This window comes from Perissodus microlepis, chromosome 9 (genome assembly GCF_051167445.1).
Source record: "Perissodus microlepis isolate ML-2025 ecotype Zambia chromosome 9, ASM5116744v1, whole genome shotgun sequence".
Classification (NCBI taxonomy): Eukaryota; Metazoa; Chordata; class Actinopteri; order Cichliformes; family Cichlidae; genus Perissodus; species Perissodus microlepis.
The window spans coordinates 30804179-30826644 of NC_140469.1; the positions used below are offsets into that span (position 1 = coordinate 30804179).

General features: G+C 43.6%; 1 protein-coding gene across 2 annotated transcripts in view; it reads right to left on the reverse strand.

The window, feature by feature from the left end:
* LOC146380829 (sodium channel protein type 3 subunit alpha-like) overlaps positions 1–22466 on the reverse strand; it is a 267758-nt gene that overhangs the window by 100577 nt on the left and 144715 nt on the right. For both annotated transcript variants that reach the window (XM_084939857.1, XM_084939858.1), the window contains exons 10-16: positions 21502–21643; positions 20834–21031; positions 19762–19944; positions 19427–19684; positions 18947–19072; positions 6882–7002; positions 1137–1375 (exon numbers count right to left, since the gene is read on the reverse strand). In XM_084939857.1, the coding sequence (XP_084795983.1) occupies positions 1137–1375; positions 6882–7002; positions 18947–19072; positions 19427–19684; positions 19762–19944; positions 20834–21031; positions 21502–21643 (1267 nt within the window). The remainder of the gene's footprint in view (positions 1–1136; positions 1376–6881; positions 7003–18946; positions 19073–19426; positions 19685–19761; positions 19945–20833; positions 21032–21501; positions 21644–22466) is intronic.

A 22466-nucleotide genomic window follows, 5' to 3' on the forward strand; every position in this document is an offset into this window, starting at 1 on the left:
AGTCGAGGCACGATGTGCCGGGAAAGCGGTGTCCCTCCCAGCTGTAGTAAGTCTCGACCTCCCGTTAGCTTTGAGCTAACGGGAGGTCGAAGGCCGAAGAATGCGGCTAAAACTTTTGCGAGATCCCGAGTTTGTTTTGCGAGATCTCGCAAAAGTTTTGCAAGATCCTGAGTTAGTTTTGCGAGATCTTGCAAAAGTCCGTCTTAATTTATTTTTCTCCCATGTCCCCTGCGGGGCTCCGTAACAAATAGTATGGATTTAAATTTGAATTACAGATTTCCTCACCTTTATTCTTAATGACGAGTTCTGATACCATAGTATATATCCATAAAGACGACCAATAGAATAATTTCCAGGTTTTTCAAATAATACCTCCATAGACAGACCATCCTCATGAACACACAGTAATTGTCCTATAACCAGGCCTGAAATATAATAGAAACCGCTCAGTTCACAAAAGAGCTTCAGGGGTTACTCCTAGTAGGTTCTTGAAGGTTAAAGTGTCGATAACCTGTTAAAACTATTAGTTAAACATTAAGGAAACATTTAAATGTATAGCTGCTAAATGGAGGATTAGATCACAGTGTGGGCTTCAGATCCAGTTTAAATGAGCTCAGACAAACACATTTAAACATGACAGGGCTGCAAATAATCATTTAATGTTGCTCAAGCAATTGGTTCATGATGTTTCATCTTTCATGAGCTGCGTTAATTACTTTTTCTCTCTTTTGAGTTACCTGTCTGCTGCTCCAGTCATTCAGAGGGTGGGGAGGCATTCGGAGGCAGAGGGTGGGGCATACTATAAATAAAGAGGCCTCAAGGGCAAAATAAACCATCTGCTATAAGCACAGGGGGAAATGGGGCTTCTTTATGGTCCCTGTGGTTTCCCCCTTTACCTTTATGGGGTTTCCCCCATCTGTTATTTAGGTTCAGTTTGTGAGTCTTTGTTAAGCAGCAGTTTTTGAGCTGATTATTCTGCAAATATCTGATCTTGTTTGCTTCTGTATTCCTGTGATTGTTTTGGGTGAACAGTGCACCTGTGTCTATGTGTCTCTCACCCACATATCTCCACCAATAACCATGCTTTACTGCTTTCCCACCAAGCATCCACGCATTCATTCATCCATTGTTCCTACCAGGTTCCCGATGGTGAGCATGCCATTGAACTCATCAGTCATGGGGTAGTGCTCCATGGCCATGAAGAGCGTGTTGAGGACGATGCAGACGGTGATGGCGAGGTCCAGGAAGGGGTCCATCACCATGATCTTCACCAGCTGCTTCACCTTAAGCCACATAGGGCAGCACTCCCAAACCAGGTAACGGTGGGCAAACGTGTACCAGCAGGGGTGACACTTCTTATGGGATTCCTCCAGTTCTGCACAGGAAACAAAATGTGGTCAGGAGGTTTCCTTCTGCATAAACAAAGTTACACTGGTTAAGTTGGAACCTGAACAACTGAGAAGCTGGGAAGGGGATAAGTTGCAAAGCTGATTGTGGAACAGACTAAAGGTGCAAAAATACTGGGCCCTGTGTGTGATTTTCCAGGTGTAATGATGACTGAAACAGATGACAAATTAATACATAGTAAGCCTAAAAGATGAGATTTGGCTTAAAATTTGCTCAAATTATCTTTAAGATCAGCTGATCTGCAGGGATTGTTGCCGACTTTGACTCTGATCTAACATTGTGCTTGATTAAAACAAGAACAGAAGTTATTTAAGTAAGAGATGATTCGGGTACAGCAGGATGGAGGCAAGGTGAAAAGAATACCAATCAATGGATAAATGTGATTATTAATAGGAACAAAGACTGGTCTAAAAGGAATTTTGGACTGATAAATGTATCTGTTGTGTTACAATCTGAAGCTCTTTCTATATAAATACTTGTGGAGCAGAGGCTCAGACTGCATTACCTGTAGTTATGTTGGTCGATAACAACAACGATAACAGCAATACTTTGTGCTGTGTGGCACAAAGCTTGATGGCAAACAGTCCTGAACACATGAACTAATTAATCAGAAGATCAGTAAAACAAACAGTGAAGGCACGTTATGAAAAAAAGCACCGGCGGATTTGCAGCCTTTTATTTAAAGTAAAAAAGCGTCTCGTTCAGTGACGGAGCCTCGAAAATGCAGACTGCGAAAAGTCAAAGGGCTGGAGTACTCCTAAATGTTTACAAGGTGTCCTCTGGTGTCAGTGTGATGACCGACGGCAGTATGGCAGCAGTGAGAGGAGTCGCACTCCCAAACTGTTCTTTGTAAAAGAGCCCTTATAGAGACATTTACATGAGCTGAGCGAGGATCAATAGATGCTCTCTTTGCACTTCTTCATCACCATTTCCGATTATGACATCAGATAAAATTATCCAGGCCCTTCAAGGTTCATGAAAACCTTTTTCAGGACCTAAAGTTGTCTGAATGTTGGGAAATCTCCAAACTGATATACAGTGGGGCAAAAAAGTATTTAGTCAGCCACCGATTGTGCAAGTTCCCCCACTTAAAATGATGACAGAGGTCAGTAATTTGCACCAGAGGTACACTCCAACTGTGAGAGACAGGATGTGAAAAAAAAATCCATGAATCCACATGGTAGGATTTGTAAAGAATTTATTCGTAAATCAGGGTGGAAAATAAGTATTTGGTCACCTCAAACAAGGAAAATCTCTGGCTCTCACAGACCTGTAACGTCTTCTGTAAGAAGCTTTTCTGTCCCCCACTCGTTACCTGTATGAATGGCACCTGTTTGAACTCATCATCTGTATAAAAGACACCTGTCCACAGCCTCAAACAGTCAGACTCCAAACTCCGCCATGGCCAAGACCAAAGAGCTTTCGAAGGACACCAGGAAAAGTATTGTAGACCTGCACCAGACTGGGAAGAGTGAATCTACAATAGGCAAGCAGCTTGGTGTGAAAAAATCAACTGTGGGAGCAATCATCAGAAAATGGAAGACATACAAGACCACTGATAATCTCCCTCGATCTGGGGCTCCACGCAAGATCTCATCCCGTGGGGTCAAAATGATCATGAGAACGGTGAGCAAAGATCCCAGAACCACACGGGGGGACCTGGTGAATGACCTGCAGAGAGCTGGGACCACAGTAACAAAGGCCACCATCAGTAACACACTACAACGGCAGGGAATCAAATCCCGCAGTGCCAGACGTGTTCCGCTGCTGAAGCCAGTGCATGTCCAGGCCCGTCTGAAGTTTGCCAGAGAGCACATGGATGATACAGCAGAGGATTGGGAGAATGTCATGTAGTCAGATGAAACCAAAGTAGAACTTTTTGGTATAAACTCAACTCGTCGTGTTTGGAGGAAGAAGAATACTGAGTTGCATCCCAAGAACACCATACCTACTGTGAAGCATGGGGGTGGAAACATCATGCTATGGGGCTGTTTTTCTGCCAAGGGGATAGGACGACTGATCCGTGTTAAGGACAGAATGAATGGGGCCATGTATCGTGAGATTTTGAGCCAAAACCTCCTTCCATCAGTGAGAACTTTGAAGATGAAACGAGGCTGGGTCTTCCAACATGACAATGATCCAAAACACACCGCCCGGGCAACAAAGGAGTTGCTCCGTAAGAAGCATTTGAAAGTCCTGGAGTGGCCTAGCCAGTCTCCAGACCTCAACCCCATAGAAAATCTGTGGCGGGAGTTGAAAGTCCGTTTTGCTCGGCGACAGCCCCAAAACATCACTGCTCTCGAGAAGATCTGCATGGAGGAATGGGCCAAAATACCAGCTACTGTGTGTGCAAACCTGGTAAAGACCTATAGTAAACGTTTGACCTCTGTTATTGCCAACAAAGGTTATGTTACAAAGTATTGAGTTGTATTTTTGTTATTGACCAAATACTTATTTTCCACCCTGATTTACGAATAAATTCTTTACAAATCCTACCATGTGGATTCATGGATTTTTTTTTTCACATTCTGTCTCTCACAGTTGGAGTGTACCTCTGGTGCAAATTACTGACCTCTGTCATCATTTTAGGTGGGGGAACTTGCACAATCGGTGGCTGACTAAATACTTTTTTGCCCCACTGTATCAAACGTGAACGCTCTTATTGTTTCTCCATTTCACAGCTTTGAGCTACATTTACAGTTAACATGTGATCAGATTAGAAAATGGTTTTCACACAAAAAGAGTCATGGCTGAAAAATGAACCTCGTATTAAGTTAAAAACTTTCCATATGGTATAACTTGTTTTGAGCAGCCAACTAAAGTTGAGCCAAACTTTCTGCAGTGAACCATCAGAAACTCGTCAGGTACGAGGTGGGGTGGCTGTAGTTCAGGAGGTAGAGCAGGTCAGCTGCTGATCGGAAGGTTGGTGGTTTGATCCCTGGCTCCCCCAGTTTTCATGCCAAATATCCGTCTTACTCTCTGATGCATCCATTGGAGTGTGAATGCGTATGAATGATAGTTAGAAAGCACTCACCGTATAGATAATAGTGCTTCTGTGAATGGGTGTGTATGGGGTGAATGCGGCGTGTTGCATAGAGCGCTTTGAGTACTCCAGGAGAGTAGAAAAGCGCTCTACAAGAACCAGTCGATTTACGAACGTCTCTGTTCCCCTTCATCACTGACATCATCTTCATGCAGTTTATTAAAATTATGCTGAACTGATTGTTTATTCTTTAGTCTGAGACACTTGGAGTGGGTGTAAAATTGATTTGGTTACAGTGTTTTAACAAAATTGTTTTTCAGTTATGAAAATGCCCTATGACTACCTCCCGTGTAGGTTTCCCGACTATTATCAGACATACTTTGAATATTTTGTAATTATGACAAAATCATAGCTGATGCAGAATGCAGAAGTAAACTGAAGCAAATATTTATAAAATTGCAATTTATGTTTTGATTTATTTTAATATTTCTATTTTATTTTTGCACTTTTTTTCCCTCCATACAACCAAACGCCACCTGGTGATTGCTTAGTTAATCTGAACTGGTAAGAACATTTTGGATCGTAGTGCTGTTTTTATTTTTTTTAATCCAAAGAAGAGCTCAAGTTAAACCATGCAAAATAAATTCATAAAGCTTATTTTAAATTGAAGGAAAGTCTCCTGGGAAACAGATGATAATTTTAAAAATGACATGAATAAATCAAAGAGGGGAGCCGAGAAGGGACGGAGGGATGAAGGGTGTGCAGATGGATGCAGGGAGGACAGCAGTGGGATTTTGTATTTTCCTGTATAATGATCTGTTCTGTAAGAGCAGCGACTGCCGAGGGGAGAGACTGTGACTCAGCAGACCTATCACACGCACACGCTTAGAACACACACGAGTGCAGATTTGATATGAATCCAGAAATGTAACACACCGATATCATACACACACACGTACAAACACACACACAGGAAGTTGGAATGATCTCATGGTTAATGAGGGTGACCAGGATAACACTCTCTCCCTCTCTGTTTCTATCATTCTCTCTCTGTGTCTCTCTCCCTTTTCCCAAGTCCCTGGCGCAAACAAAGCCTGTGTTCCCCTGGGGTTGACTAGGGCAGCGACACACACACACACACACACACACACACACACACACACACACACACACACACACACACACACACACACACACAGTCTTTGAAGCAAACTCAGACACAGCTACACACACGCTCGTCTCTCGCACCCACAAAAGCGTTATAATTCAGACAAATACGTGGTTACACAATCACACACAAACACACACATATTGAGACACAAAGTCAGGCAAGGTTACAGTCCCATATTGACACACAAGCGCAAACACATAAAATGTGAAAGGATGCTGGAGCTGATGCAGAAACTTGTTTTTTCCAGGTAATGAGCCTGTTTTAAATCGCTCTGCCTTTTGGTAGAAATGAAGTGAAACAGAAGCTTCTGTAAAGAAAGGAAATCCATTTAATCCTGTGTGGGATTATTTTAAGAATGATTAAGATTAGCTTCACTTTGTTTCGCTGCTATCAAAGTCTGCTAAATAAATCAAAGAAGTCTCACCACTCAGCCTCAGCTGAGCGGGCATTTGGGATAATATTAGGAAGTCCCCATCTAAATAAACGTGGATAAAGACTTAGTATTGATTTCTATGGTCACCGGGGCATAAAAACTGCACGTGTAGAATCAATAAGTTGTTTTGATCTGTATTTTTTCCACCTGATAGAGCACATGCCCCATGCACCGAGGCAGCAGCCTGGATTCAACTCCGCCCCTGGTCATTCGCTGTGTGTCATTTCCCTTCTCTCTTTCCCCACTTTGCCATCTGTTCTACACTAACACTGTCATATAAATGCAACCACTATCACATTAAGTCAGATACAGTACAGCATGAAACAAGGAGATGGGATCAAAGCGGTTTGCAAAGTCGATTGCAGATGCAAAAACAAGGGCACAGGCATGAAAACAGACATTAAAATGCCTCCATTAAACTCAGTCAATGAATTATAGCGGCTGAATTATTCCCTCTAAAAGGTGGACCATTAATTCAGAAAGCTCAGCAGAACATCAGCTAAAGTTTAAACTCAGTTTAAGCTATTTTAGCCAGCCTACGGCTCATGCCACATCTGCAAGCCACTTTGCAACCCTGACTTTGGTGTCTGCTAAGAAGCTAAGAAACCTGCTGCTGCTCTCCACACCTTAACCATGTGGAGGCCCCAGGACAGAGGCATGCTGGTAGCTACACTGATGGGAGCTGGACTTCTTAATGAAGGTAATGAAGATGTTTCAATTCTCATCTGAGAAGCTTAAACACTTGTAGAAGCTGATGAGGACTCCCACGTGTTTTTGCTATTGTAGGGTTAAATATACTGAATTCATACCTTGGTTTATAACAACTCACATCATATTTAGTGTGTGTGGCCTGCATTCAAATTAGCGTGGCTCACTTTGCTTCTCACCTTCCATGACGTCGGTGAGGTAGCTGGCAGCACTCATTGCCCTGCCCCTGCGCTCCGAGTCCTGCATGGACGAAGGCCGAGGGAGTAGCATCGTGCTGAGCTCTGTGGTGGACGTGGGAACCTAAAAAGATGGAAGTCATCCTGATTACTTTAGATCTTTAGATGCAACCAGAGAATAAGAGATGGTATTACCCCACACAGAGTCCCATCTTAACAATCATGGAGTTGGTCTGGGATTAAGAAGCAATCTCAAAGATCTCTACCAGCTCCTCTAAGATATGTTTTAAAGACATCCTCATTTGACTGAGCCTGCTGTCACACATACTCATCACTCATTCTTGAGTATGAGTTGCCTTGGACTCTTCTGTTACCATTGTGATAACATCGCATAAACACACATTTGTGTCGGGTCAAATGGGTCAAACGTAGTGCTGCGATTTCTTTGTGTGTGTGTGTGAGTGCATTCAGTCTATCACCACGGCAACAGAGAAGCAGGTGATGACTGGTGTTCAATGAATCAGAGAAATCAGCGTGCCGCTGCTGTGCGTCTGTTTATCTCTTTCATCCTCACTAAAAAGCACTGCTGGATTTTTTTTCATTTATCAGATGAGCTTCACGAGGGTTGAACTTCTAAAACACCCACTCGACTCTCCTCTTAAAGCCTGACTTCAGCTGCTGCCTCTCAAATTAAAAGTTTAAATTATACTAAGTAATCAACTGGCGCTCAACATTAATTTGCTGCAACCCTTGTTGATTATCCTGAGCTCTTGGTAGTGATCATCATGGCTCAAGGAAGCCATTCCTGACTGGAAAGCGAGCAGACGGATTATAAAGTATGTTCCATCAGGTCTGGGAACATCTCAGGAGGAACGCGTTGGTACTACATCGAGTAAAAGTCACATAAATGTCAAGAAATAGGGGGATGAAACTAAAACGCCGATCAAAGTAAATGACATGTGGCCACATGTCAGCCTGTGAGGCTTTGATAGTGTTTTTCAGCTCCACAGAACAGAAACTAAAACATGAGCTGTCAGTGCTGCATCCATACAAATGTGTAATATATGCATCCTCCTGTTATTACCCTTCACAATAAAAGCCCTACAATTTACAGTGCAAGAGTGCTCTCCTCCTGGACAGTATAGGAAATCTTGCTGATAAGGTTGTAAGAACTGCCTTAAACTAGATTAGACGAGCTGCGTGAATTGAGCTCACAAAGTTTGTCTTTGAAGTGTCTTTAAAGTGCCCATAACAGCCTTCAAGACCATATAACAGGAAATAACAAGCAAGTTGTTGTTGCAGAGCCATCCAGGACTGATTTGTGTCAGATCTAATGAGGACTTAAAGTTTTCCTCAAAGAATAAACTTGTCCGAGCAGGTTGTTAAGACAAAGTCCTTCAGTACTTTTCTGTGTTAAAATTTGCAGCACATTTTTTGAGTAAGCTGTACTTCTAACTGTCCTACCAAAATCCAAGCGTTGGATTAGCCATCAGAGCCTCCTTACTGCCTACTCACTGAGATCCTCGCCCAACAGTTCAGAAAGTCCTCTCTACACTAATCATGTGTCCTTTTTAAATTCTCATTCCGGTCATTCATGCAAGCAGATGTCAGAGTTGTGTTCTTGTTAGTCATCTTTTGACCCAATCATTTCAGCGAGCACAGCTAGTGGAAGGTAATTTCAGATCCAACCTTTCAGACAGCTGAAGGTTCTCCTGGATGTCAGAACTTTGCTCTCGATGGAGAGGACACTCCACAGCACGTGATGTTTAATAGAAACTTTAATTTCAAAGGTTCATGTGACCTGCTGAGTTTGGTTGGATTATTTTTAACCCAATATTGGATCTGTTGGTACAGTTATTTGTGTATTTCACATTGTGAGATGTCTTATTCAAGAAATCAAATGATAATTTAATTTAAAATGGTAAATTTTAAATTAAATTTACCATTTTACCAGGAGCTTCTATAATTCTATAATTTAATTATAGAAGCTTTGCATGAATACAAATGGAAAATGATATAAGAGCAGGTCTGATAGCTCGAGTTACACCTGCTTAAAAACTACAGAACGCATCGTGGCGATCGTGGCTCAGGAGTTGGGAGTTCGCCTTGTAACCGGAAGGTTGCCGATTCGAGCCCCGGCTTGGACAGTCGTTGTGTCCTTGGGCAAGACACTTCACCCGTTGCCTACTGGTGGCGTCAGTGTCCGGCAGCCTCTGTCAGTGCGCCCCAGTGTGGCTGTGGCTACAATGTAGCTGCAATCACCAATGGGTGGATGACTGGTTGTGTAAAGCGCTTTTTAGAAAAGTGCTATACAAATACAGGCCATTTACCATTTATCTGGTTGTCGCCGCAGTACAGCTCAGCTGACACAAGGAAAACTGCTGGAGCTCACAATAGAAGACCTTTTGCTGCTGCAAAACTGCTTTTTAAATAAAGTTGTTTAGGTTTGAACGGTGCTCAGCTGCTCGCGTTGTAAAGGCCTGACAGCGGTCCCCGGTGAGCTCCGGACTCCTCGGCCCTCACACAGAGCAACCTGCATGAACCTCATTTGCTCAGGTGTCATTACATAACGCTTCCTGCTAAGTGTTCTTCCAATGAAGCATGACGCACAGGCCTGAAGGTCACCGCCCACAACACCGCCTACATCCTGTCTGTGTGCCAGGCAGGGAAGCACCAGGGAAACACACACACACACACACACACACACACACACACACACACACAGCCATTTTAGCTTCCGCTGGCTGCTGTGGGTTGCCATGGGGACATTTCCATGGCAAATAAGTGAGTTCTCGTCCCCTCCTCCTCCTCCCACTCGTCTCTGCATCAGTCTGAGCAGCAAGACAACAGGTTTATGGATGGATGGACAAGAGAAGCAGAAATACTTCATTTCAAAGCATGAAACTATAAACTGAACTCAGAGCTGCTCTGAGCTCCCACACAACCCCTGCAGTTTACATTCAGTTTATCAAGAAGTAACTTTTTCTACACACTGCAGGAGATTTCAGTTTTTAATTGTGATGAAGGGGAATTTTGCTTGGCAGCAGCAGAAACCAGACAGAAAAGGTGAGATTACCAAAATGTGCTGACATGCTGTTGGAGGTGACTGTTGAGATTTGGCACTACAGAAATAAAACTGAACTGAACTGAATTAGACTAACTGTTTGCAGATGCTTCAGAGCTTTCTCATTAGCAGCCACTTTAGGCTGGCTCCAGAGGTAAGTCACTCCTCATAGACTCCAATAAACCTTTTCAGTTTCCTTTGTACCAGAGTACAACGATTAAACGCTCACAGCGGCCCAATGCTAGCTAAGCCTTAAAAGTGCACTCAGGCTTTAAGTCACATCACACAACCCAAAAAAAGAAAAGTCCAGGTAAAAGGTTAAACATCAATATTGTTTACTTAGAATTAAACTTTTACTCTTTCTATGAGTAGTCTAAAGTGCTCCAGTCGATGGTCAATTGACTTCTTTCAGGCTCCTGAAGAGGTTCCAGCTCTGGCTTCATCAGTTCCAAAAGCTAAAGAGTCTAAGTTATTAACCTTGGTCAGGGCTGTCACACAGAAGTCCCAACATGCCTAGATCACATAGGTCGAGGAATGGATGGTGCTTAAATCACCTGGTAAAGGATCTCAGGACTGTGTTGCAGGTGGTTGATGATTGATGTTGTAGGCCACCACCTGCTTGGTCATCCCAGGTGGACATAGATGGCCTCCTTTATTCTGCTCTCATATCATCTCAATTTAAAATGTGAACATCTGTCTCCTCAAGAGTGTCTCCTCTCTTCTAGGTGTAGATGTGGACCCTACTATGGTGTGTCATGTATCTGTGGAGTGGTCCTTTGGGTGATCCTATATCCCAACCACTCCTCACTGCATTGCACATCATGCATGACGTTGCTTAGTTTGGGAGTGGATGCTTTTGTCTTGGGATGAACCACTTTGTTATCTGGGAGTGTTGCTGGTTCTGAATTGCAGAAATTCAGGACTCCCGATCAACTTTTAGACCTGAACCCTTTCAGATAAGAGAGAACTTGATAAGGAAGTCCATTTGCCTTTGACTTAAGGTCCTTAGAATCCCATGAACTTGATGACTGAGGACCTACACATCAAAATTCCATTCAGAAAAAACTGCATTCAGAAACACCCCACTATTGTCATTTAAACATTCACCACTGTACAAAGTATCAGTAGTGCTGCTTTCCTTAGTAGCTTCAGTAAATTCTATTTTCAGAAAGTATTTTTAGATTATCAGAATCCCGGGTGACTTCTTTCTAGAGATTTTAAGAATTTTTAAAAGATTTTAAGAATAGTTGACCTCTGACCTTGCGGTTGAGGTCACTGTGATTTTTGGCAGATGTACCTATGGTTTCAATTTGAAACTGCTAGGTTGCTTCATTCTTGAGTTATCGCATTTACAAAAAATGATGAAATATTGGTATCACATATTGTAAATAACTGCTCTTCTGGTATGTGTCTTTATTTAAAACATAACACACAATAAACAAACTAACAGTGTGTTTAATCATGAAGCTGCACAGCATCATAAAACTAAACTTCCTGGCAGAACAGTTACCCTACACCGAATTCAAGCCTACAGGTCTACCTAATAAAGCGAACTGAGTGTATTTAACTACTTTGCCCTGTTCTTCTCCTCTTCCCCCTCCTTGTTGTATAACAGTGAAGGTCTGGAAGCGGGTTATGAGCAGGTGGAGGTGACTGAACACCTCCAGGCGTGGAGCTGCTGTGTTTGTCCTGATGATACTCTAAACCCACTGCCTGACGGGGAAAAGACACCACTGTAAACAAGTATTAAAATAAATGCATTCCCTAATGGCGTGGAGCTCGCTGCCTTTCAGCTGCCACAGGTTTTATAAGGCTCTGCTGTGAGAGTGAAGATGGAACCGAGGTAACGTTAAATTGACAGAAGTGTCTGAAAGCTGCTGTTTCAAGTGGGACTGTGCTGCAAGACAGACACTGAAAAAAACATTCTCACCCTTACAAACTCGAGATGAAAGTCATTTCAGAGTAACTAAAATCTTTTCAAGAACAATGGGAAAATGTGAAAACCAGGAATGGTATTGATATTCGGAGAATCAGGACTAAAGGAATCATCAAAAGATCAGCGCTCTGAAACAAAAAAATGTTTATATTTAATTTGTAACTCCATTTTTTGACTCCATGAGTTTACCATTCAAGCCAGTAATTTCACATTTCTAGTGATTAAGATCTAGTTAGGACAGGTTCATTTCTTTATATTCAGGGTTATAACAGGCAGCACGGTGGATCAGTGGTTACCACTAACGCGTCACAACAAGAAGCTTGGGGCTTGAACCCTGTCAGAACCTCTCTATGTCACATTCGCATGTTTTTTCCCATGGTTGTGCTGGTCCTGGAGATCCAGTTTCTACCTTTATAAAACATGCCATCTTAGCCGAGGACACTCTCCTGAAAAGAGATTTTACTCTACACACATTGTGTTTAACCTCCTAAGACCCGAAGTCTTCCACGACATGCATTTTTAATTTCTCTTTGATATTTGGGCTGATTGGGGCCCGATGAATGTAAGAACGAAGAATTACCAGATTTTTTTTTACCTTATTTTTGTTTCTAAGAAAAATCAGAGCCTCATATGAGGATATTCATTTAAAATTTTGATAGAACAGTAGCAGTATGATGTCCTCGTAAGTGGATATCAGGCCCTTGTAGAGCAAAATTGAGTATTTTGGTCTAAATAACCCAAAAAACAAGATGACGCCGGTGAGGTCGGCTGCCGTGCTGGATGCTCTGCCCCAACTTCTCCACTTTTTGCAGTTTTTCGTCACTTTTTGCTATATCTGCCATAATCTTGCATGGGCATCATGCAAAACACACAAATTCGCTACAGTAGAGACACTTTGGTTTCTATTGGTCTACAATACACGAACATTTCACCATGTTTAACTCCGGACCCAACCTGGCCAAAGGAGATCCTGAGAGAGAACAAAGGACGCGACCCTAAGCGACGGCCTCGAGGTAAACGAGCCGGCATCAGGAACAGGCTACGGGCTCGCGCACACCGCGCACCCATGCCCAGTATCCTGCTAGCCAATGTTCAATCCATCGAGAACAAGCTTGATGACCTCAGAGCCAGAATCAAGTTCCAGAGAGACATTCGGGACTGCAACCTCCTCTGCTTCACCGAGACTTGGCTGAACCCAGCGATACCAGACCACGCCGTGCAGCCGACGGGGTTCTTTTCGGTTTACCGCATGGACAGGACAATGGAGTCGGGGAAGAAAAGAGGTGGTGGAGTGTGTTTGATGGTGAACAACAGATGGTGCGACAGCACAAACATCTCCCCACTCACACGCTTTTGCTCGCCCAATCTGGAACTTTTGATCATTAAATGTCGCCCTTTCTATCTCCCTCGGGAATTCACTGCGGTCATTGCCTGCACTGTTTACATTCCGCTTCACGCGGACTCGGACACTGCCTTATGTGAGCTACATGAGGCTCTCACACATCAACAAACACTTCACCAAGATGCCGCACTCATTGTTATGGGAGATTTTAACAGAGTGAATCTCAAACGGACATTTCACAACCTTCACCAGCACATCAACTGCCCCACCCGGGGCACTAGGACATTAGACCACTGCTACACCCCGTTCAAGAACTGTTACAAGGCTCAGCCCCTGCCGGCATTTGGAAAATCGGACCATGCCGCCATCTTCCTCATGCCTGCTTACAAACAAAGGCTAAAGCAGCAACCACCAATCAGGAGGGAGGTCACTCGCTGGACAGACCAATCAGTGGCCGCGCTGCAGGACGCACTGGATGACGCAGACTGGGACATGTTTCGGCGCAGCTCTGATGACATCAACATGTTTACAGAAGTGGTTGTGGGATTTATCGGGAAACTAGCGGACTACACAGCAGAAAGAACTATCATCCGAACGTTTCCCAACCAGAAGCCGTGGGTGGATAAAAACATCCGCGACGCTCTGAGATCACGCACCGCTGCCTACAATGAAGGGCTCGTCTCCGGTAATATGGACCTATACAAGGCTGCGTCCTACAACGTGCGCAGCGCGGTCAGAAAGGCAAAGCGGAGCTACGGGGAAAAACTAGAGTCACAGCTACGACAGTGCGACTCTAGGAGCCTGTGGAAAGGACTGCGGACTATAACGGACTATAAACGACCACCTTCTTCAATGATGAATGCCGATGCTTCACTGGCTGATGAGCTGAACACGTTTTATGCTCACTTCGATGCCGCAGCAATTAAAACAACAAACGGCTGCGCGCGCTCGGAGTGCACCAGTGAAGAAAATGCATTCATCATCACAGAGCATGCCGTGAGGAACACCTTCAGGAGGGTGAACACCAGGAAGGCAGCAGGACCAGATGCAATCCCTGGCCGGGTCCTGAGAGCCTGCGCTGACCAGCTAGCACCGGTGTTCACGGAGATCTTCAACCTCTCCCTGGCCCAAGCTGTGGTTCCCACGTGCTTCAAACAGTCCATTATTGTTCCTGTTCCAAAGAAACAACAGCCCGCTTGCCACAATGACTACCGTCCAGTAGCACTGACTTCAACTGTGATGAAGTGTTTTGAAAGACTGATGAGAGATCACATCACTTCTTCACTTCCTGCCACCATCGACTCGCTTCAGTTTGCTTACCGGACTAATCGTTCCACAGACGATGCCATATCTCACCTGCTCCACACATCCCTGAGTCACCTGGACACTGGCAGAGGGAATTATGTTAGGATGCTGTTCGTGGACTACAGTTCAGCATTCAACACAATAATTCCCTCTAAGCTTTTCACCAAGTTGACGGATCTAGGACTCAGCTCATCACTGTGTCAGTGGATCCTCAACTTCCTCACAGACAGACCCCAATCAGTGAGGGTGGGAAAACAAGTCTCCCCCTCCATCTCACTCAGCACTGGAGCGCCTCAGGGCTGTGTTTTAAGCCCCCTGCTGTACTCACTGTACACTTATGACTGTGTAGCCACATCAGACACCACCTCCATTGTCAAGTTTGCTGACGACACTGCTGTTGTGGGCCTGATCTCCGACAACATCGAAACGGCCTACCTGGAGGAGATTAGGAACCTGGAGACCTGGTGCCAGGAGAATAACCTCCTCCTAAACATCAGCAAGACTAAGGAGCTGATCGTGGACTTCACTACAAAGCAGGCGAGGAATTACAAACCCCTCATCATCAGTGGCACGCCAGTGGAGAGAGTGGACAGTTTCCGATACCTGGGTGTCCACATCACTCAGGACCTGTCATGGTCCTGCCACATCAACACCCTGGTTAAGAAAGCCCGTCAGCGTCTCTTCTTCCTCAGAAGACTTAGAGACTTCCATCTGCCACTGAAGGTGCTCAAGAACTTCTACTCCTGCACCATCGAGAGCGTCCTGACGGCAAACATCTGCACCTGGTTTGGGAACAGCACCAAGCAGGACAGACGAGATCTGCAAAGAGTGGTGCGCTCAGCCGAACGCATCATTCAATCAGAGCTCCCTGACCTGCTGTCCATCTACACCAAGCGGTGCAAGTCCAAAGCTAGGAAGATTATGATGGACCTCTCCCATCCCAACAATGGACTCTTCTCACTGTTGAGGTCTGGGAAGCGCTTCCGCTCCCTTAAGGCCAAAACAGAGAGAATGAGGAGGAGCTTCTTCCCCCAGGCTATTCGGGCCCTGAACCAGGTGTAGGACTGGACTCTCCCACACACATCACTATAAGACTGGACTCTCACACACATCACATCACCACACGCACCACCACACATTTCCTATAATCCTATAATTCCTATAATTTATAACCTTTATAATCTTTATAATCTCTTCTGCTATTTGCACATTCTTTACTGTAAATTCCTAAGTTAATTTGTAAATTTTGTAGTAACCTGTAAATTGTAAATATTGTAAAACTTTTTTTTCTGTCATTTAATGGTCGGGCATTGTACAGCTACAAGCATTTCACCCCCATGTCATACTGTGTATGGTTGTGTGTGTGTGACAAATAAAATTTGAAATTTGAAATTTAAAATGTGATGCCAGGTCCACATATTGTTACACATGGTTAAATAAACATTAACAAACAAATAACTATCTAAATTGCCTTACTTTTCCTTTAACGACAACAGATTGCAAGTAACCAAAATTCAGCTTCTAAACAAACATCTATGTGGAAGCAGCTCTCCACTCAGTGCTGCAGAGGCAGGATTCACATATGAGTCCCTTCAGTGTTTAACAGTGAGCGTGCCTCGTGTGCTATGTTTGCTGGTCATTGTAGCAACACCACATAATTCACAAGACAAGCTTACAGACTTCAGTTAGAACTAGAAAGCCAAGCTTCCTGTTACTAGCTTTGGTCATTTGCTCAGTGCAACAATCAACCTCTGCTTCTCTGAAGATCTCATATCACTCCCGTTTTGGCCTCCCTTCACTGGTTGCCTGTAAGTTTTAGGTTTCATTTTAAGGTTTTAGTTTTAACCTGTAGGGCCCTACATGGTCAAGCCCCCCCAGTATATATCTGACCTGCTGAAACCACATTGTTCTTCCCATCTCTAAGGTCATCAGATCAGAGATTGTTGGTGGCCCCACGCACTCGATTTAAAAGTCGTGGTGATCGGGCCTTTTAGGCAGTGGCACCAAGGTTGTGGAATTCTCTCCCACTGGTTTTACGCTGTACAGACTCCATTGATTCTTTTAAAAAGCAGCTGAAGACATTTTTATATGGGCAAGCTTTTAATTAATTTGTTGTATTTTACTGTTTTACATTGTTTTACATTATTTCCATTCTTTTCATTTTTCATTTTCTTTTTTGTAAAGCACTTTCTGATTTTTATCTGTGAAAAGTGCCATACAAATAAATTTATATTACTTAGTTATTTACTCTGACTTTTTTTTTCAGAAGTTGTGTTGAATAAAACGTTCAGAGTTCTTAAACACTTCAGTTGGAGGAAACTGGACTACATTTTTAGGATCTTGAAGATGTCCCACCACTCATTCACCCTTTCAGTTCTAAGAACAGATGGAGAGTACCACTTATTTAACTTCTAACCAGGTTGTCATGGAGGCGATGCTGCAAGTTGTTGATCAACCATGTCATCAGCACTGAGGTCACATGGGTCTCAGTGTAAGTTGGGGTTGAATCACCTGGGAAGGGATCTCAAGACGGGGTTACAGATGGCTGATGGTGTGCAGGGTTCCTACACAGACAAAAACTAAAGTACACACCATCCTATTGTATCAGACAGAACCCTGTCCAAATATGATTTGTGAACAGCACTTGGACTACAAGAGGAAACCACAAAGCTTCTGGTACCAAGAATCTTGTTGCCTGTTTGCAGATTCTACACATTCATATGCTGATATGCTTACTGTGCAGGTATTCATGCTGGGTATGTTATGTCATTTGTCCCCATTTAGCCAAAAAAAGAAAAGAAAAGTGCAAAGCAGCACGTAAACACCTGTTTCTGGATAACACATCTGCACAGGCGGACTTTCTCACCTTTTCTGCATGTGTTTGGTCAGTGAGTCATGCAGTACGAGTGTGATCTGATTATCATCTTGACTGGACATGACCCGGGATACATCTATGTACTGCATGTTTCCAGGCGCACAGCTGACTGCCGGATGTCAACAGCCTTGGTGAAAAAATATGTGCAGCGCAGGAAGCAACGAGAATGAGCCTATTTTAGGATTTCAAGTGAAAACTGTACATTAGTTACTCGTGGCATCAGCACAGCCCGTGTGTGCATGTTTGTAGTCCTGTTAGATACGAACACTGTCTGATGCTGAGTTAGTGATTCTGGCTTCAGTATAATTGTTGAGCCTACTGTACATTCGATCTTGTGGCTCATCAATAGACGTCAGTGTTGACAGACTGGGCAGTTTACTGGGGTAAAAACATGTGGACATAGCTAGCTTGACATCGACCTTTCGTTTGTAGACTTTAGCTTGTTAACCACATGCTGAGTCATGAGCCAGTGCTCATTAAAAATGCTCCAAAGGCTCCAACACCAAACATGGTCCAGAGGTCCAGTTCAGAGACTGAGTTAGCTGAGTTTAAGCCTAGCAGACAGCTAGCGGCTAGTTGGCATCCACCTGTCAGAGACATCCCAAATAATACAAACTTTGAGCCTCACTGCAATTTAAACAGGCAACCCAGCTCCCCCCTCACAGTTGTACCAGGCTATAAACATGTTTATTTTTGCTATAAAGTTGGGAATGTTAATATGGGAGTCACTGGGAACTGATTCACTTTTGGATGGAGCTTCAAGTGGACATTAGAGGAACTGCAGCTTTTTCCTGGCTCCTTTATGGCCACTTTCAGCTGTCTCTTGAGAACGTTTGTGGTGTGAGCTCTATTTTATTTGGATGTCAGCGAGCACTAGTTAGCTGCTATCTGTGTGATACAGTTCATTTACCGTGTTGGTGACTTCTGGCACCAAAAACCAAAGATAGCTTCTGTCAAACTGCAAATGTTAACGATTCAAAAGTGTCTTCTAGTGACAGCTCTGTGTATCCATACATTTTTGCTATACAGTATAAGGTTTGAAGGCACTTTTGCTTCATTTGACAAATGTCACAACCTATCAAAGTCAACCTCAGCTTAGTCCACACTCCCCAACAGTTTTGCCCAAATTTGGACTTTCTGACACCTGATTGGCTCCTGGTAAAATATTTATCACTATGTGAGGTGAACACAGTCTGAATGAATCTATATCAGTTAGCTCTTCAATGATGTCTGTAACTGCACACAAAGTTCAGAGTGTGTGTGGAAATAGTCTTGTGCCAACAGTGTGTGTGTGTGTGTGTGTGTGTGTGTGTGTGTGCGCCCACGTGTATGAGCAGATGGGGGGAATACCATGGCACTGTTATCTGAGATGGTTGATATGAGTGTGTGTGTGTGTGTGTGTGTGTGTGTCTTTAACCCATGATATCAGAGTGGAGTTATGCAAAGCGCTGATTCATAATTCACATGTCTGAGTGTTGGATGGCTGCAGGCTCCACCATTGTTTCCACTGCAGCAAACACACACACAGTCAGGACACGGAACTCACACTCTCCTCCTTGACCTTCTCCATGGTGCAAGCAGGCAGCTGCCCCTGCAGTGGCGGCGGGGAAACCCCGTTCTGGTCCATGGCAACAAACAGCTTCCCGTTGATGTTTAGAGTCGGATAAAAAACCTGGAAACACAAAAATCACAGAAGCATAACTACAGTGCCACAGGAGGGACAAAATATTGTAAAGAAAAAACTCCATAAAGTGGTAAAAAACAGAAGAATCTCTCGGTTTATAGATACATTTACAATTTGTGAGGAAAAGAAATTAGAATTTAATTATGTGATTAGATTAATATGGTGTATGGTTCAGCCTGAAGAAGTCACTTGGATGAGCGATGGGACGTTTCTCCCAACGTTTCCGAAAACATTTCGCCCAGATGAACAGAATCAACTTTCTGGGAAAAACTACAATAATCTGAGAGATAAAAATGCTTCATTAAAAGGCTCTCATTGCCACACATGAGCTGTTACGCTCACCTGGGAGCTCCGGCTGGCCGTGCTGTAGGTGCTCGGCCTCCGTTTGGGCCACGGTTGGGGCAGGATGCCGCTGAAGGTTCCTCCGCTGTAGGTTCGACTACCGACGCCCTCCACCACGTCGCCCGGTACGCTGTACTCGTCATCGGCCATCTCTCCCTCCGACCCTCGGCTCCTCAGTCGGAAGTTGAAGATGGAGGAGACCTGACTGCTTCTCCGCGTCCTTGTGGAAAAGGAGCGTGCGAGGAGTGGGTGGAGCGGCTGGAGGAGGAGGGGGGAGTAAAGTAAAGTTTTGCACCGAAGATAAACAATATTAAATCAGATCTTTCTCCACTGACCTTTCCACCATCAGTCAAGTCCACCTGCAGAAGCTTCTCCTCAGATAGGTTTGCCTCAACGTCCCCCACGCCCATCAGCGCCTGGCTCCGCCTTCGCTCCTCAAAGCTGTCCATTGGTGGGCCGAAAGGAGAGAGGTCTGGTGACATCAACGAGTCAGAGTCGGTAGCTTTTTGGGTGGCACCCTGATGAAAGAATTAATAATTAATACTCATATATTAATACATTTTCATTCATAAATGAGAATAAAGGACAGAAGGTGAAATTTAAACACTCATTAGTTCACCTTTGTTGCTGTATTATTTTCACTGAAACACAGCAGTAACTGAGTTGGATTTATATCATTTATTTTACTTATAATTCCTATACAGAGGACCAAAACTGCAAAAATAAAAATAATCCATTAATGTGACTCTTAAAAGAGCAATATTAAAAAAAGACATCACTGATTTATTAACAATGACTTAAACTGATATTTGCTTTCACTTGTGTGTTTATTTGTAAATATTTACCTTTTTTCTAAGGATATTATTTTATCTCCTATTTGGTTTATGAATCGTCTTAGTTTAAAAAAAAACTCTTTTGCTTTTAAAATTAGACTCGATTAATTTTAAAATTAGATTCATTTTCCCTAGTATTTTACTAAACTTATTATGAAAAGTAAAAACACTGACATTTTCATTTTGTATGTATGATTAATCATGCAAATGATTAAAACAGCCAACTTTTCCAGTGAGTAATATACATTTTAATTTCCATTAAAAAAAAAACTGGAAATTGAAAAGTATTATACAAAAAAAAAAAAAAAAGGAAAACAATACAAACAAACAAACAACCCCACAACAACCCCTCAATATTTATTTGTTAATCATCATATGATTGTAACCTTCTTCTCTGTATGTATTGTTGGGTCTACCTTACAATGTAAAGCGCCTTGAGGCGACTGTTATTGTGATTTGGGGCTGTATAAATAAAATTGAATTAAGTTATTAGATATTTTGGCAGTTTCTGACCTCCACAGTCCTACACTACACCACACTGCTGGATAATCGAGCACATCAGATCATCAGTTACCTGTTGCTCTTTCTTCAGTATCTCCATAGCTTGCTGAAACTCCCGCTCTTTCTGGCAGGCCTCGGCGATGGTCGCCTGGTTCTGCTCCTCGTACGCCATGGCGACGACGGCCAAGATGAGGTTGACCAGGTAGAAGGAGCCCAGGAAAATCACCACCACGAAAAACACCATGTAGGTCTTACCGGCCGAACGCAGCGTCTGAAGACGCACACGTGGAAAACGTTATGGCGGGAATAAAATCGATACTGACTGAAGTGCAACATTAATAGTGAAGCAACAGTATTATTAAACATAGTTACAGTGATGCACTGAGGACAACAAAGTTTCACAGAAAATTCTTTTTATGCATTTTTATCCTGCCTGCAGTTTCTGCCCATGGTTGCACTGACATGACATCACAATTGTGAGAAGGCCAATCAAATTCTGGATAAGGGACAATGCCGCCCCCGGCCCCGCCTTTAGCCTCAGCCCTGAGTCGAGAGTCTGACGCCAAACTTGGTTCAGAATGACATAATGTCAGGATGAGAACACGCTGAATTAGACACAGTCTAGATGTCTGTGTAGGCTCTTAGCCCCAGTCTAGATTAGACACTGGAAGAAGAGACACTTTATAAACTTAAATCCATGTTTTCTCTGACTTTAACTGATCGATTGGTCATAAGGCTTACCTGGTGGTAGAGGTTTTCCCAGTAGTCTTGTGTCATCAGACGAAACAGGGACAGAAAGGCCCACCCAAAGGTGTCAAAGCTGGTGTAGCCATAGTTGGGGTTTCTTCCTGCCTTCAGACAGACAAACCCGTCCGGACACTTTCTGCAGCACAGACACAGAAACATAACGTGACTCTTAAAAGCTGTTTCACTTATTATCAGCAGAAATTTTTACATATAAATATTTTTTGTGGATGTTCAGGATTTAGTTTTGAGGACTTTGGAGTTGCCAATCATGATGTGATCGGGGGTGGGCGGTTATGTAACTGTAACTACTGTTTCTCTGAAATGTGTGATTTTGGGAAATCTAACACCACTGGTTTGTGCAGAAAGTAGGTGTAGGGACATTTTGAAAGCTGAGACAGTTCAGAGGATTCAAAAACACCGTCTGTGTGTCTCTCTGCCGTCTTTCCATCAGTCTTTCTATTAATTCTGTGCAAAAAACAAGAAACCAAAAAAACGCTCTGTTTCCTCATCAGTGTTTACGACCGAAGGCTTGTTATGGTCGTGCGATTGGGACCCGCCCACACGTGTCGCCGCAGAGACGGGGCAGATAGCACCGGGAAGGCATTCATCATAATTGATATTCCACATTCATATCCCGTCACATTCATCGCCGCCCACGCGGTCACATCTGAACCGCTGATGCGCAGCAGTCCCATGGGTGGCGTGCTGGTCAGTGGAGGGAAGGCTGCTGCTGCTGCCCACAGCAGCTTACAGTGGGACAGACACTGAGACCAGATGATTAGAAATTATTAAGTAGGAGGGAAAAGGTCAGAGGTACAGAAACCTGAACATATCCCTTCATATCACTGATGATTAAATGAGGCACGCCGGAGACTAATCATGCAAAACTCAAAAACAAGTATTCATTCAGATTTTAGGTAAAGTGACTCTGCTGTGACTCAGAACTGAACAAAGTTACT